The sequence below is a fragment of the Sarcophilus harrisii genome, chromosome 5 (genome assembly GCF_902635505.1).
Source record: "Sarcophilus harrisii chromosome 5, mSarHar1.11, whole genome shotgun sequence".
In the NCBI taxonomy this organism is placed as follows: Eukaryota; Metazoa; Chordata; class Mammalia; order Dasyuromorphia; family Dasyuridae; genus Sarcophilus; species Sarcophilus harrisii.
This window is the reverse complement of record NC_045430.1, coordinates 116907050-116921127: the sequence shown is the minus strand read 5'-3', so window position 1 is coordinate 116921127 and position 14078 is coordinate 116907050. Positions and strand designations below refer to the sequence as shown.

The following is a 14078-nucleotide window of genomic DNA, read 5'->3' as shown; positions in this document are numbered from 1 at the left end:
GAAATCCACTTCCATCAGATTACATCTTCATACAGTGTCGTTGTAGACGTATATAATGATCTCTTGGTTCTGCTCATTTCACTTAGCATCAGTTCATGTAATTCTCTCCAAGCTTCTCTGTATTCATCTTGCTGGTCATTTCTTACAGAACAATAATATTCCATAACATTCATATACCACAATTTACCCAACCATTCTCCAATTGATGGGCAGCCACTCAGTTTCCAGCTTCTAGCCACTACAAACAGGGCTGCCACAAACATTTTGGCACATACTGGTCCCTTTCCTTCTTTAGTATCTCCTTGGGGTATAAGCCCAGTAGAAACACTGCTGGATCAAAGGGTATGCACAGTTTGATAACTTTTGGGCATCATTCCAGATTGCTCTCCAGAATGGTTGGATTGTTCACAGCTCCACCAACAATGTATCAGTGTCCCAGTTTTCCCACATCCCTCCAACACTCATCATTATTTTTCCTGTCATCTTAGCCAATCTGACAGGTGTGTAGTGTATCTCAGAGTTGTCTTAATTTGCATTTCTCTGATTAATAATGATTTGGAACACTCTTTCATATGAGTGGTAATGATTTCAATTTCATCATCTGAAAATTGTCTGTTCATATCCTTTGACCATTTATCAATTGGAGAATGGCTTGGTTTCTTATAAATTAGAGTCAGCTCTCTATATATTTTGGAAATGAGGCCTTTATCAGAACCTTTAACTGTGAAGATGTTTTCCCAGTTTGTTGCTTCCTTCTAATCTTGTTTACATTAGTTTTGTTTGTACAGAAGCTTTTAATTTGATGTAATCAAAATTTTCTATTTTGTGATCAATAATGGTCTCTAGTTCGTCTTTAGTCACAAATTTCTTCCTCTTCCACAAGTCTGGAGATAAACTATCCTATGTTCCTCCAATTTGTTTATAATCTCGTTCTTTATGTCTAAATCATGGACCCATTTTGATCTTATCTTGGTATACGGTGTTAAGTGTGGGTCCATGCCTAATTTCTGCCATACTAATTTCCAGTTATCCCAGTAGTTTTTGTCAAATAATGAATTCTTATCCCAAAAGTGAGGATCTTTGGGTTTGTCAAACACTAAATTGCTATAGTTGACTATTCTGTCTTGTGAACCTAACCTGTTCCACTGATCAACTAATCTATTTCTTAGCCAATACCAAATGGTTTTGGTGACTGCTGCTTTATAATATAGTTTTAGATCAGGTACAGCTAGGCCACCTTCATTTGACAAAATCCACATTCTCACATGTCCACCTCAATTCCCTTTCTTCCATCACCTGAGAACATGAGAAAAATAAAATCCATTATAAAAATGTAGAGTCAAACAAAACAAATTTCCATATTGGTTATGTTCAGAAATATGAGTCTCATTTTCCATTCTAATTCATTCATTTCTCTGTTAGGAATTGAGTAACATGTTTCTTCATTAGTCTTATAGATTCATGGTTGATCATTATGCCGATAAGAATTCAGTATAATAATATTTAATCACATTTACATATCATAAATTGTTTATTTATTCTCTAATTTATGAGAACCCCTTCAGATTCCTGTTCTTTGCTACATAAGAAAGAACTACAAATATTTTTCAGGAAAACAGAGATGATTTCATATAAAGAAAACTATTAATATAATTGATTATATCCATAGCAAAAGTGATAAAAATCATGAGACATCAATAAATGCAGAAATTTTTTTTGGTCAAAGCAACAATTATTTCTATCAAAAATACTTGAAACCATAAATATAAATGAATTTTTGATTAAAATGATAAAAATCCACCTACTTACTTGTAAAGACAGTGTTAAATCACCTAGCCTTTGCATACATCCGGAGACTCCTCACCTTGTAAGAAAAAAAAGGCAGGGAGTCCCCCGGGATAGTTTCAATAAACAATCTTCACCTCTAAAGTGGTGGGTATCTATCCCCCTAATTCTTAGTTAATAGCTAAGTGCCTCAACATTTGGCTTCAATTTACTACATTGGTAAAAAGAGATGTCTAGTCTCTGACAATCTTTTTTTTTTAAATAAGATTTTGAGTTCCATTCCCTTTCTACCCTTATTCTTCCCTAAGATAGCAATAAGTTGTTATATGTTATATATGTGCAGTCATGTAAAACATCTTTCCAGGTTAGTCATGTTGTGAAAGGCAAACCGAACAAAAAGAAATAGCTACAAAAAAAAACTTTAAAAAAGGAAGTGAAAGTGGTCTGAATAAGCATTATTTATAAATTCATTATTTTATTTAGAAACCTCAGTAAGATCAGAAATATTATCACCAATATTACTCAGTATTGTATTAGAATGGCTAGCAATAGCAGTAAGAGAAAAAAAGAAATGGAAGAAATCAGAATGGGCAATGAGGAAATAAGTCTATTTCTCTTTGCAGATGATATGATGGCTTACTTGGAAAATCCTAGAGATTCAACTAAAAAAGTTAGTTGAAACAATAAATAATTTTTAGCAAAGTAGAAGGATATAAAATAAACCTGTATAAATCATCAGTATTTTTATGTATCATAAAGAAAACCCTACAACAGATAGTAAGAGATATCCCATTTAAAATAATTTTAGAGTGTATAAAACACCTGGAAGTGTACCTGCCAAGACAAACCCAGGAACTAAATGAACATAATTATAAAATGGTTATTTTACAAATAAAGTCAGATTTAAATAACTGGATAACATTATTTAATAAAAAAACGACAATTCTACCTAATCTACATATTCATTGCCATTTTAATTAAGCTACCAAAATTATTTTGTTAAGCTAGAAAAAATAATAATAAAATTCATTTGGAGAAACAAAATGTCAAGAATTTCGAAGGATTTAGTGAAAACATGTTAAAAAATAGGTTTACAGGTACCAGATCTTAAACTAGATCATAAGGCAGTAATTAACAAAACTGTTTTATACTGGCTAAAAAATAGAAAGGTGGATAAATGGAACAGAATAGATATATAATACACATTAATAAACCTTTTGCTTAATAAATGTAAATATATAAACTTTGGGAATAAGAATGGTAAAATAGTAAAAATTGTTGGGAAAACTGCCAAAAAAGTCTGGCAAAAATTGAGTATAGATCAATATTTATAGATCAATATATTATACTATTTACCAAGATAAGTTCAAAATGAATAGACCTGGGGAGATATAGGAAAACTAAAAGAACATATCATCTATTACTCTTATGGTTAGGAGAAGAATTTGTGAATAAACAAAAGATATCAAATAGATAATTTTGATTACATTTTTTTTATTATAGTGACTTTTTATTGACAGAATCCATGCCAGGGTAATTTTTTTTTACAACATTATCCCTTGCACTCACTTCTGTTCCGATTTTTCCCTCCCACCCTCCACTCCCTCCCCTAGATGGCAAGCAGTCCTATATATGTTGAATATGTCCTAGTATATCCTAGATACAATGTATGTGTGAAGATCCAAACAGTTCTCTTGTTGCACAGGGAGAATTGGATTCAGAAGGTAGAAATAACCCGGGAAGAAAAACAAAAATGCAAACAGTTTACATTCATTTCCCAGTGTTTTTTCTTTGGTGTAGCTGCTTCTGTCCATCATTGATCAATTGAAACTGAATTAGGTCTCTTTGTCAAAGAAATCCACTTCCATCAGATTACATCTTCATACAGTATCGTTGTTGACGTATATAATGATCTCTTGGTTCTGCTCATTTCACTTAGCATCAGTTCATGTAATTCTCTCCAAGCTTCTCTGTATTCATCTTGCTGGTCATTTCTTACAGAACAATAATATTCCATAACATTCATATACCACAATTTACCCAACCATTCTCCAATTGATGGGCAGCCACTCAGTTTCCAGCTTCTAGCCACTACAAACAGGGCTGCCACAAACATTTTGGCACATACTGGTCCCTTTCCTTCTTTAGTATCTCCTTGGGGTATAAGCCCAGTAGAAATACTGCTGGATCAAAGGGTATGCACAGTTTGATAACTTTTTGGGCATCATTCCAGATTGCTCTCCAGAATGGTTGGATTCGTTCACAGCTCCACCAACAATGTATCAGTGTCCCAGTTTTCCCACATCCCCTCCAACACTCATCATTATTTTTCCTGTCATCTTAGCCAATCTGACAGGTGTGTAGTGTATCTCAGAGTTGTCTTAATTTGCATTTCTCTGATTAATAATGATTTGGAACACTCTTTCATATGAGTGGTAATGATTTCAATTTCATCATCTGAAAATTGTCTGTTCATATCCTTTGACCATTTATCAATTGGAGAATGGCTTGGTTTCTTATAAATTAGAGTCAGCTCTCTATATATTTTGGAAATGAGGCCTTTATCAGAACCTTTAACTGTGAAGATGTTTTCCCAGTTTGTTGCTTCCTTCTAATCTTGTTTACATTAGTTTTGTTTGTACAGAAGCTTTTTAATTTGATGTAATCAAAATTTTCTATTTTGTGATCAATAATGGTCTCTAGTTCGTCTTTAGTCACAAATTTCTTCCTCTTCCACAAGTCTGAGAGATAAACTATCCTATGTTCTCTCAATTTGTTTATAATCTCGTTCTTTATGTCTAAATCATGGACCCATTTTGATCTTATCTTGGTATACGATTGTTAAGTGTGGGTCCATGCCTAATTTCTGCCATACTAATTTCCAGTTATCCCAGTAGTTTTTGTCAAATAATGAATTCTTATCCCAAAAGTGAGGATCTTTGGGTTTGTCAAACACTAAATTGCTATAGTTGACTATTCTGTCTTGTGAACCTAACCTGTTCCACTGATCAACTAATCTATTTCTTAGCCAATACCAAATGGTTTTGGTGACTGCTGCTTTATAATATAGTTTTAGATCAGGTACAGCTAGGCCACCTTCATTTGATTTTTTTTTTCATTAATTATTTTGAGATTCTTGACCTTTTATTATTCCATATGAATTTTGTTGTTATTTTTTCTAGATCATTAAAATATTTTCTTGGAAGTCTGATTGGTATAGCACTAAATAAATAGATTAGTTTAGGTAATTTTGATTACATTAAATTGAAAAGTTTGTGTACAAATAAAATCAATGTAGCCAAGATTAGAAGGAAAACAAGAAAACTGGGAGGAAAATTTTAGAGAGTTCCTCAAATAAAGGTCTTATATCTCAAATATATAGAGAATTTTTTTTAATTTATAAGAATTTAAGTCATTCCCTAATTGATAAATAGTGAAAGGATATGAACAGTTTTGCTTAAGTCTATCCATCCATCCATCCATCTATCCATCTATCTATCCCCCATTACATGTTAAAACAATTTTTAGCATTTGTTCTTTTTTTAAAGCTTTCCAAGCTATTGCAAAGTCCTGTTGAGTTTTCCTTTGTAACATTTCCAGAACATTTCCTGCCACCACTTTAGTGCAGGCCCTCATCATCTTATGCCTTGATTACTGCAAAAGCTTCCTGTTAGATCTGTCTACCTTGTCTCTCCCTACATTAATCCATTCTCCATTCAGCCACTAAAGTGATTTTCCTAAAATCAATTTGATCATTCTCCCATCTCACACTTAATAAACTCCAATGTTTTACTATTGCTTTCAAGAGTAAATACAGAATGCTCTGTTTGGCCTTCAAAATCCTTTATAACATAACCCTCTTCTACTTTTCCAGTGTTATTACACCATACTCCCCAAAACATACTTCTCTTCCAAGTGACACTGGCTTCTTGGCTGTTCCACACACAAAGCATTTCATCTCTCTGCTCTGGGAATTACCGGATTATCTCCCATACCTGGCTGTCTCTTCCACTCCTCTTACAGACCTCTCTGATTTTAAGTCCTAATTAAAATCCCACCTTCTACAGGAAGCCTTCCCCAGTCTTTCTTAATTTCAGTGCCTTCCCTCTGTTAATTGTTTCCCATTAATCTTGCATTTTGCATAGTTGTTTTGTTTTTTTTTTTTTTTTTGCTTCTAGTAAGCTCTTTGAGCTCAGGGACTTTCTTTTGCCTCTTTAGGCTTAGCACACTGTGTGGTACATAGTATGTGGTAATAAATCTTTATTGAGTGAAGTGAATTGAATTCATAATGGACATAGAATGATTTTATGTTATTCCAGTTTCCTTTCCTTTATATGTGAAAGTTTCCTGGCTGTATTTGCCAAATTTGTTCCTTGTCATTAGAATTGTTATATTAAGTGACTGTCTTGGAGTTTGCAGTGTAGAGGTTTTATTTCCTGGAGGTAATATGTGGATACTTTTAATTGGCACAATATTCCATTTTCATAAGTTCTGCAAAGTTTTCTCATTTTTTTCATTTATATACATATATATATATATATATATATATATATAATTCAACATTTATAATGTTCAGGCTTTTAAAGTTGTATTCTTCTGGGAGACCTATAATACTCCAGTTATTTGAGTGAATATTTTCTTCAATATAAATTTTTTGCTTGTATAAATATTTTTTTTTATTTTACTGTTATTGCTTTTTTGTTTCTGTTCTTCCAGATTGTCTCCAGATTCACTCCTGTGTATTTGCACTCCTAATCAATTGTTTGTTCCCTTTTATGTTTCTTTAGTGAGGCTTTACTTACTGAAGCATATTTTACGTATGTAAAGATGCTTTTCATAGTTTTTGAAAATCTACATATTTCAATTTTTCAAATGTTATTGATACTTTTCACATCACCCAATACTATCCCCAAAACCCTTTAAAAAAGAAATCTAAGTAAAAGAGCTATATTAAACATATCTGACAACATATATGCCTCTTCTATATGTCTTGTCTACCACATAGATAGTTCCTTGCAATAGAGGGTTAAAAAACACTCTATTGTAAAGGTCAATAATTATATTGATTTAATACCAGGTGATTTTTAATACTTTTTCTTTTACATTAGTCACATTTTTTATAGATTTTGCTTATTTCACTCTGCAGTATTTCAACCAAATAAATGTTACCAAGTTTTTCTGAATTCTTCATACTTATCATTTCTTATTGCATAATAATCTATTGCATTATCTCATACCTTCCATTCTGGATGGGCATTTTTTTTTCCTTCCTTCCTTGAATAAATGCAACTACACCAACAGTCTAGTAAAGTATTTGTCCTATCACTTTTTCTATCTTCCATTTTTTTTGCCAACTTTCTTCTTCATGTGAGGTGAAACCTTATAGTTGTTTAAATTTGTCTTTCAAATTACTTGTTATTTGAAGAATTATTTTTTTATAGCTGCTTATAATTGTAATTTCTGCTATTGAAAATTGTTTATGTACATTATCAATTTTAATACTAACCATATTTAAAGTTCATGTTTAAAGTTCATGTAACACAGAAGTAAATTATTCTTTAAGTAACTATTAGAATTTACTTTGAAATTTGTCTGGAACTTTTAAAAAATTCAACTGTAGTTTTCTCAGTTTTTTCTTCAGATATTAGGTTGTTTATGTGCCCTTTTTTCTTGCTGGAAACTTTTTTGTATAAATATTCATCCATTTCATTTTTTTCTCTAATCATTTTCTTACAGCTTTACTTTTTTGTCTCATCTCTGCCATTCTCTCTTTTTTTTTCCTTGAGAGTCCAGTGCTTTATTATAATTTTCTACTGTTTATTTCTACAGATACTTTGTACCTTATGTATGACAGATGCAACAAGATCTTGGTAGCCTAGAGCATTGGGTTTAATGTAATAAGATTAAATTTGTTAATAATTATAATAAGATTAAATATGGATGAAACTCAACTTCAAGAGTAAAATATAGGGCAGCATGGTCAGGTCGTTTGAAAATGATCTGGGACTCTTACTTTATATATACACCAAGCTCGACATGACTTAGCAGGATGATATGGCAGTTAAAACAAATAATATAAACTTGCACTGAATTAAGAGAGCCCTAGTTTCAAGGAATAAGAATATCATAATTTCACTGTATTCTGTCCTATAAGAATATATCTGACCAATATTATATTCAATTCTAGGCACCTCAGTTTAAAAAAGACATTGATTAGGACAGAGAGAGTACAGAAGAATTTGACCAGAATGATGAAGAACCTTGAATCCAAACTATATGAAGTCTGTTCAAAGGGATTCCTTATATTTAGGTTGGACAAAAGAGTTGGACAAAAGGTTGGACAAAAGAGAATATATAGAGGAATATGATGGCTCTTTTCAAGTATCCAATGAGCTATTGAATGGAATTGTGATTAGGCTTGTACTTTTTGGTTTCAGAAGGCAGAATTTGGAGGCAGTGAGTAGAAGTTGTGAAGAGACAATTTTAGGCTTATGTCAGCTAAACTTTTCTAACAATATGAACTATACAAAAGTAGAATAGATTGCTTTAGGGGGCTGTGGACTCCTCTCCTTGGATGTGTTTAAGGAGAGAGACTGGATGTTCACTTGATGAGTATGTTGTCATAGGAATTTGTTTCTGGCTATGGATTTATTGAGAGAGATGACTGGAGGCCCACTCCAAGTAAAATTCTATGCTGCTATAATTTTAAGCTTATTATTACTTTTGTCTTTTTTATTTTCTTAAGAACTCTTATTTCTATTTTTATATAATTATATAATTCTTTTATTGAATTTTTAAACCGCTGTGAGGTTATTATAGTTCTTCCAATCTCTCCTCTCCTATAAATATTGTGTATATGTTTTCCACTGTACTTGATTTGGTGGTAAATGCCTAATAATAGTATTGCTGGGCCAAATTAGTCACAATGTTTAGAAGGAAAAAGCTAGTATTCTTTCATACTTGAATACATCTAGAACATGGTACATTCAATTTCAGTCACCATACATAAGGAAGGACATTTCTAAACTGGAAAGCTTCCAGATCTTGCTGTATGCTGATCATTTGAAGGAAGTAGAGATGATTACCCTTGAAAAGAGATTATTTGGATGGGATATGATAGCTCTTTTTAAATATATTTTTAAAGGCTAACATAGGAATTAAGCTTGTTTGGTTTGGCACCCAATGGCAAAATTAAAAGCAGTGTTTGGTAACTTCAGATAAACCATTTATGGATTGATGTAATAATTCTCAATAATCAGAGCAATACAAAATTGGTCTATATTATCTCAGGTAGGAGTGAGTTCACCCCCACCCCCCTATAGTGGTAGAACTGAATAGGTTCCTTTCCCTAACCCCACTACAGTTTTTTTTTAGCAAGGCTGGATGAATCTTTGTTATATGTGCTTTAGAGAGTCAACTTCCTCAGGTATAACTAGAACAGGAAGAATGAAGTACCTCCCAACTCTGTGATTCTGTGAATGATTAAATAAATAAAGGATATATTACTTCAGTATAGTATTCATGGCCTTTTGAAACTAGCTGAATTATACTTTATCACAGTTTAAAATTATTTAAGTTTTATGAAGCCATAAACTGAATTTCCTAAGAGGCTTCTAAATTACTTCTCTCTGGTTTGTTTATGTTTGCTACATGAGGTCTCCTTTTTCTTCCACATAACAATTCATTTAAATGCACAATATGACTTTATTCTTATAATCAAAGAGTCCTTTTAGTGGAAGGGAGATGATAGCAACAAAAGTGGGTGTTGGATGATGGGAAGAAATGGTAGATGAACAAATTGGTGGTAATAAAAAAAAGTGGGGCAAGAAGATGAAAGCAATTCCATAGAGTACAGTGAAATTAAGCCATTCTGTCTAAACTTAGTCCTAGACCTATAACTAGGTTTTTTTTCTGTTTTGCTTTTAATATTACACAGAACCATCATACCCTTAATGAAAGAAGTCAAGATGAAGTGAAATATAATAGAACCTATACTTGACTTTGTTTCTAGTCTGGCAATAATTAGCTAATTATTATTCTGGGCCCTGGTTTCTTTATTTGCAAAATTAAGTATTTGTTTCATATGACATCTATTTTAAGTTTAAAATTCTATAATCTATGATTCTGTGATTCAGTTCAACTCAGTTAAACAACTATTCCTTTTTTTTAATTTTATTTTTTTATTATAATAACTTTTTATTGACAGAACCTATGCCAGGATAATTTTTTTTACAAAATTATCCCTTGCACTCACTTCTGTTCCGATTTTTTCCCTCTCTCCCTCCACCCCTCCTCTAGATGGCAAGCAGTCCTATATATGTTGCATATGTCGCAGTATATCCTAGATACAATATATGTGTGCAGAACCAAACAGTTCTCTTGAAACAACTATTACTTAAACACATATTATGTTCTAAACATTGTATAAGGTGGAAGGAATGCAAAACAAAAACAAAGCATTTCTGCTTTCAAAGGAGTTTACATTTCATTGTGATTATGATACTGAGATGATTTAAAATTAGACACTTAAGTCTCAGCAGGCTAATGGTTTTGAAAGGGATTCTATTTAATGTCTGTTGTTCTGATATCTAATATGATAACATGCTTTAAATTTTCTCTTTGTCTTTTCTATTAGGAAAGAAATGGAACAATGCTGTGACCCTGCCAATCTCTTTGCTATGACTAAACAAAATTCCCCTATGGGGAAGAGCATGTGGTATGATGGAGAATTATTGTACTCTTTCACCATTGACAATTCAACTTACTCCCTCCTCCCCCAGGTTAGTATCTATCAGATTGATATGTTTTTGTTATTTTCATTTATACACATCTACATAGATATGCATAATTCACACACTTTAGTCCTCTGTCTCAAAATCCAGAATTCTTTCTAACATACCACACTGATATGTACCCACTTCTATTTTACCCATACAGAGTCTAGTTAAATTGCATGTTGTGTACACTTTCCTATCTCCATGCCTTTGTTCATATAAGTATGTATTATATCTCCTCTGAACTTCATGAAGCGATGGAGATTTATACTCAGAGGTCATCAGTTCTTTTTCTTGTGAAAGACAGCATTTTTTCATCATGAGCCCTTTGAAATTATCTTGGATCATTGTATTGCTCATAGAAGCTAAATCATAATTGATTATCATTACAATATTGTTGTTACTATGTGCAATGATCTAATAGTTCTGCTGATTTCCTTTTGCAATGAATTCATATTGGTCTCATGTTTTTCTAAAACTACTTACCTTGTGATTTTTTGCTGCACAATAATACTCTATTACAATCATATGTTAATACTTGTTTAGCCATTCCCTAATTGATAATCATCCCTTCAATTTCCAAGACTGTGCTACTTCAAAAAAGAATTGCTGCAAATATTTTTGTATTATATACAATTCCTTGTCATATTGCTGGGTCAAAAGTATACATAGTTTCATAAACCTTTGGGCATAGCCAAATTGTTCTCCAGAATGGTTGGGTCAATTCACTGTTTCACTAGCAGATCATTAATGTACTTATTTTCCGTTAGCCCCTGCTTGCATTTGTCAGTTCTTATAGGTGTAAGGTGATATTTCAGAATTGTTTTAATTTTCACTACTCTCATCAGTCTACACAGTAACAAATACTGAAATAATAGTTACATGCATCTAATATTAAAAAAAAAACTAAACAGAAAAACAAACGAGTCTCTCATTACTTTCAAAGAATTATCAGACACTTTGTATATAAGATTTCCTGAGAAAATACCTATGGGAAAAGAAGAAAAAATTCAAGTCAGAGACTCCCACGAATAACAAGATTTATAGGATAATACTTTGTGTATAACAAGGTTATTTGAATTATCAACCTCACTTCTGTATCAAAGAAACCTTTTCCCATAACTCCCATAACACAAATCCCATAAACTCTGGTCATATCTTTATATTATTTAAATCCTGAACCTTTTAGAATTAAATAAATATAAAAACTATTGAATAAGTAACTTATTAACAATGAAATCAGTAATAAAACCATAGACAACTAGTTAAAATATTTTAGCTCTGAGATTACAACCAGTCACCTCATACCATTAGTGTAATTGTAGATAACTTTTCTTCTGAAAATACACATCAGTCATGTCATTCCAGAAAATAAAATTTGTTTTTCTTCATAGAATAGTAGAGTTAATATATTTTAATTATATATGTATATTCATGTGCACATACATACATATTTATATATATATATGCACCCACAATGTTAAATTGTTATATCATACAATTTCATATTATATTTTTATGTTATATACTATTATATAATCAATCATATCATTAAACATAAAGTATAGTGGCAATTAATTACAGGGACAAAGGAGGTGTTCAGAATCAGATCTAGATCCAGATTCAAATAACTCTAGGAATATTTGAGAAGGAAGAAATTACTTTCAACTAGAAGTGAGAGGAAGATGAGTTAAATTTTAATTTGACAAATAAAAAGGAACCATTGGAAGGTTTTGAATAATAGAATGACAATCTGATAAAAATTTGCTATAAGAATTTGCTATTTGAATAAGAATCTGATAAAGAATATTTATCTGATAGCAATATGAAGACCGGATAGGAGGGATTGGGGAGAGAGTAAAAAATTAGAATTAGAAGGCTTTTGCAGTAGTTTTAGGGCATAATAATGAGAACCTGTCCTCTTGGTGCTGTGGGAATGATGAAGAGAGAACTGATTTAAGAAATTTTGATGAGATTGAATTGGCAGAATTTAATAACTGATTAGATGCAGGAATTATAATTATACAAAAAGTGCTCTAAATTGCCCTCATGGATGAAGGTAAGCTGTGACTAGGACTCTTAGATCTCGGTCTCTGAGAATAAACCTAGGAGAATACAGGTAGCTTACCTGGATGATGACTGTTGAGATTGCTTACTGCAAATTTATGTCCTTGATGTACTTTCTTTTTTTTTTTTTTTTTTTAAATTTAATAGCCTTTTATTTACAGGTTATATGTATGGGTAACTTTACAGCATTAACAATTGCCAAACTTCTTGTTCCAATTTTTCACCTCTTATCCCCCACCCCCTCCCCCAGATGGCAGGATGACCAGTAGATGTTAAATATATTAAAATATAAATTAGATACACAATAAGTATACATGACCAAACCGTTATTTTGCTGTACAAAAAGAATCAGACTCTGAAATATTGTACAATTAGCTTGTGAAGGAAATCAAAAATGCAGGTGGGCATAAATATAGGGATTGGGAATTCAATGTAATGGTTTTTAGTCATCACCCAGAGTTCTTTCTCTGGGCGTAGCTGGTTCAGTTCATTACTGTTCCATTGGAAATGATTTGGTTGATCTCGTTGCTGAGGATGGCCAGGTCCATCAGAACTGGTCACCTTGATGTACTTTCAACAATTAAATTCTTATGTTTTTACTTCCCTAACATATTGAAGTGATTTTGAAAAAAAAATTGGATCTAGAAGGATATTGGCAGTGAGTGGGGATAAAAATTAGCCAAGAAAATAAGTGACTCTGGAAGTGATAGAAAATACAGTGCCCTGCCCTGTTGCATTTTTTTGGGGGGAATGCCTTTTACTACTATATGCAAAATGTTTCCCTCCAGAATTTTTTCTGATTGTGTTCTTACATAGGGTATCTGAGTTCACTGACAATAAAAAATGAATGCCAAAATTATGAACCCTTAATTTGCAGATTGAGTTCCCTGTCATTTTTTCTCTTTTCTAGAATTTCAATCTCCTATTCTCTCATCAACCAGAGAGATTCTCTGGGAGGTCATTGGAAATATAGTAGAAATTACTACTCATGTTTAAATTCTGGATTCTCTATTGGACTTCTCTTTTTTTTGTGTATGTTAGGAGATCACTGCTTACCTCTAGTCTTGTGATTATTTTGGTGGAGGAGAGGAGAGAAAGGGGTTCCAGTTGCAGAAGGGAGCCATGGCAGAACTGTGGAGGAGTAAGATTCTTTCTGCTTTAACCAGGACTGTATCACTTTTCTTGGCTATCACTTGTTAACTCAATGTTCTAGCAGCATCTAACTGATTTTGCATGCTTAGATTATTTGATAAAAGCTTTTAGGGGAGAGATTATATGTCAAGGAAGAGAGATTTACAGAGAATGAAATCACTTGGGAATGAACAGAGGGTGTAGTAGGAATGTTATGAACTGCAGCTGTGTTGATGGAATCTTACAAATATTTTCTTTTGGCTTAATCAAAACATGGACAATTCATCATCAACCTCCCGCACTAATCCTTGCTGAATGAAT

The 14078-nt window shown here is 32.3% G+C and overlaps 1 protein-coding gene across 5 annotated transcripts in view; it reads left to right on the top strand.

Annotated features, from left to right (window-relative positions):
• ST8SIA1 (ST8 alpha-N-acetyl-neuraminide alpha-2,8-sialyltransferase 1) overlaps positions 1–14078 on the top strand; it is a 124172-nt gene that overhangs the window by 14961 nt on the left and 95133 nt on the right. For all 5 annotated transcript variants that reach the window (XR_004229548.1, XR_004229547.1, XR_004229546.1 and 2 more), the window contains exon 2: positions 10421–10565. Coding sequence is in view for 1 of the 5 variants with exons in the window: in XM_023504498.2 (XP_023360266.1) it covers positions 10421–10565 (145 nt within the window). In the remaining 4 variants the exon portion in view is untranslated. The remainder of the gene's footprint in view (positions 1–10420; positions 10566–14078) is intronic.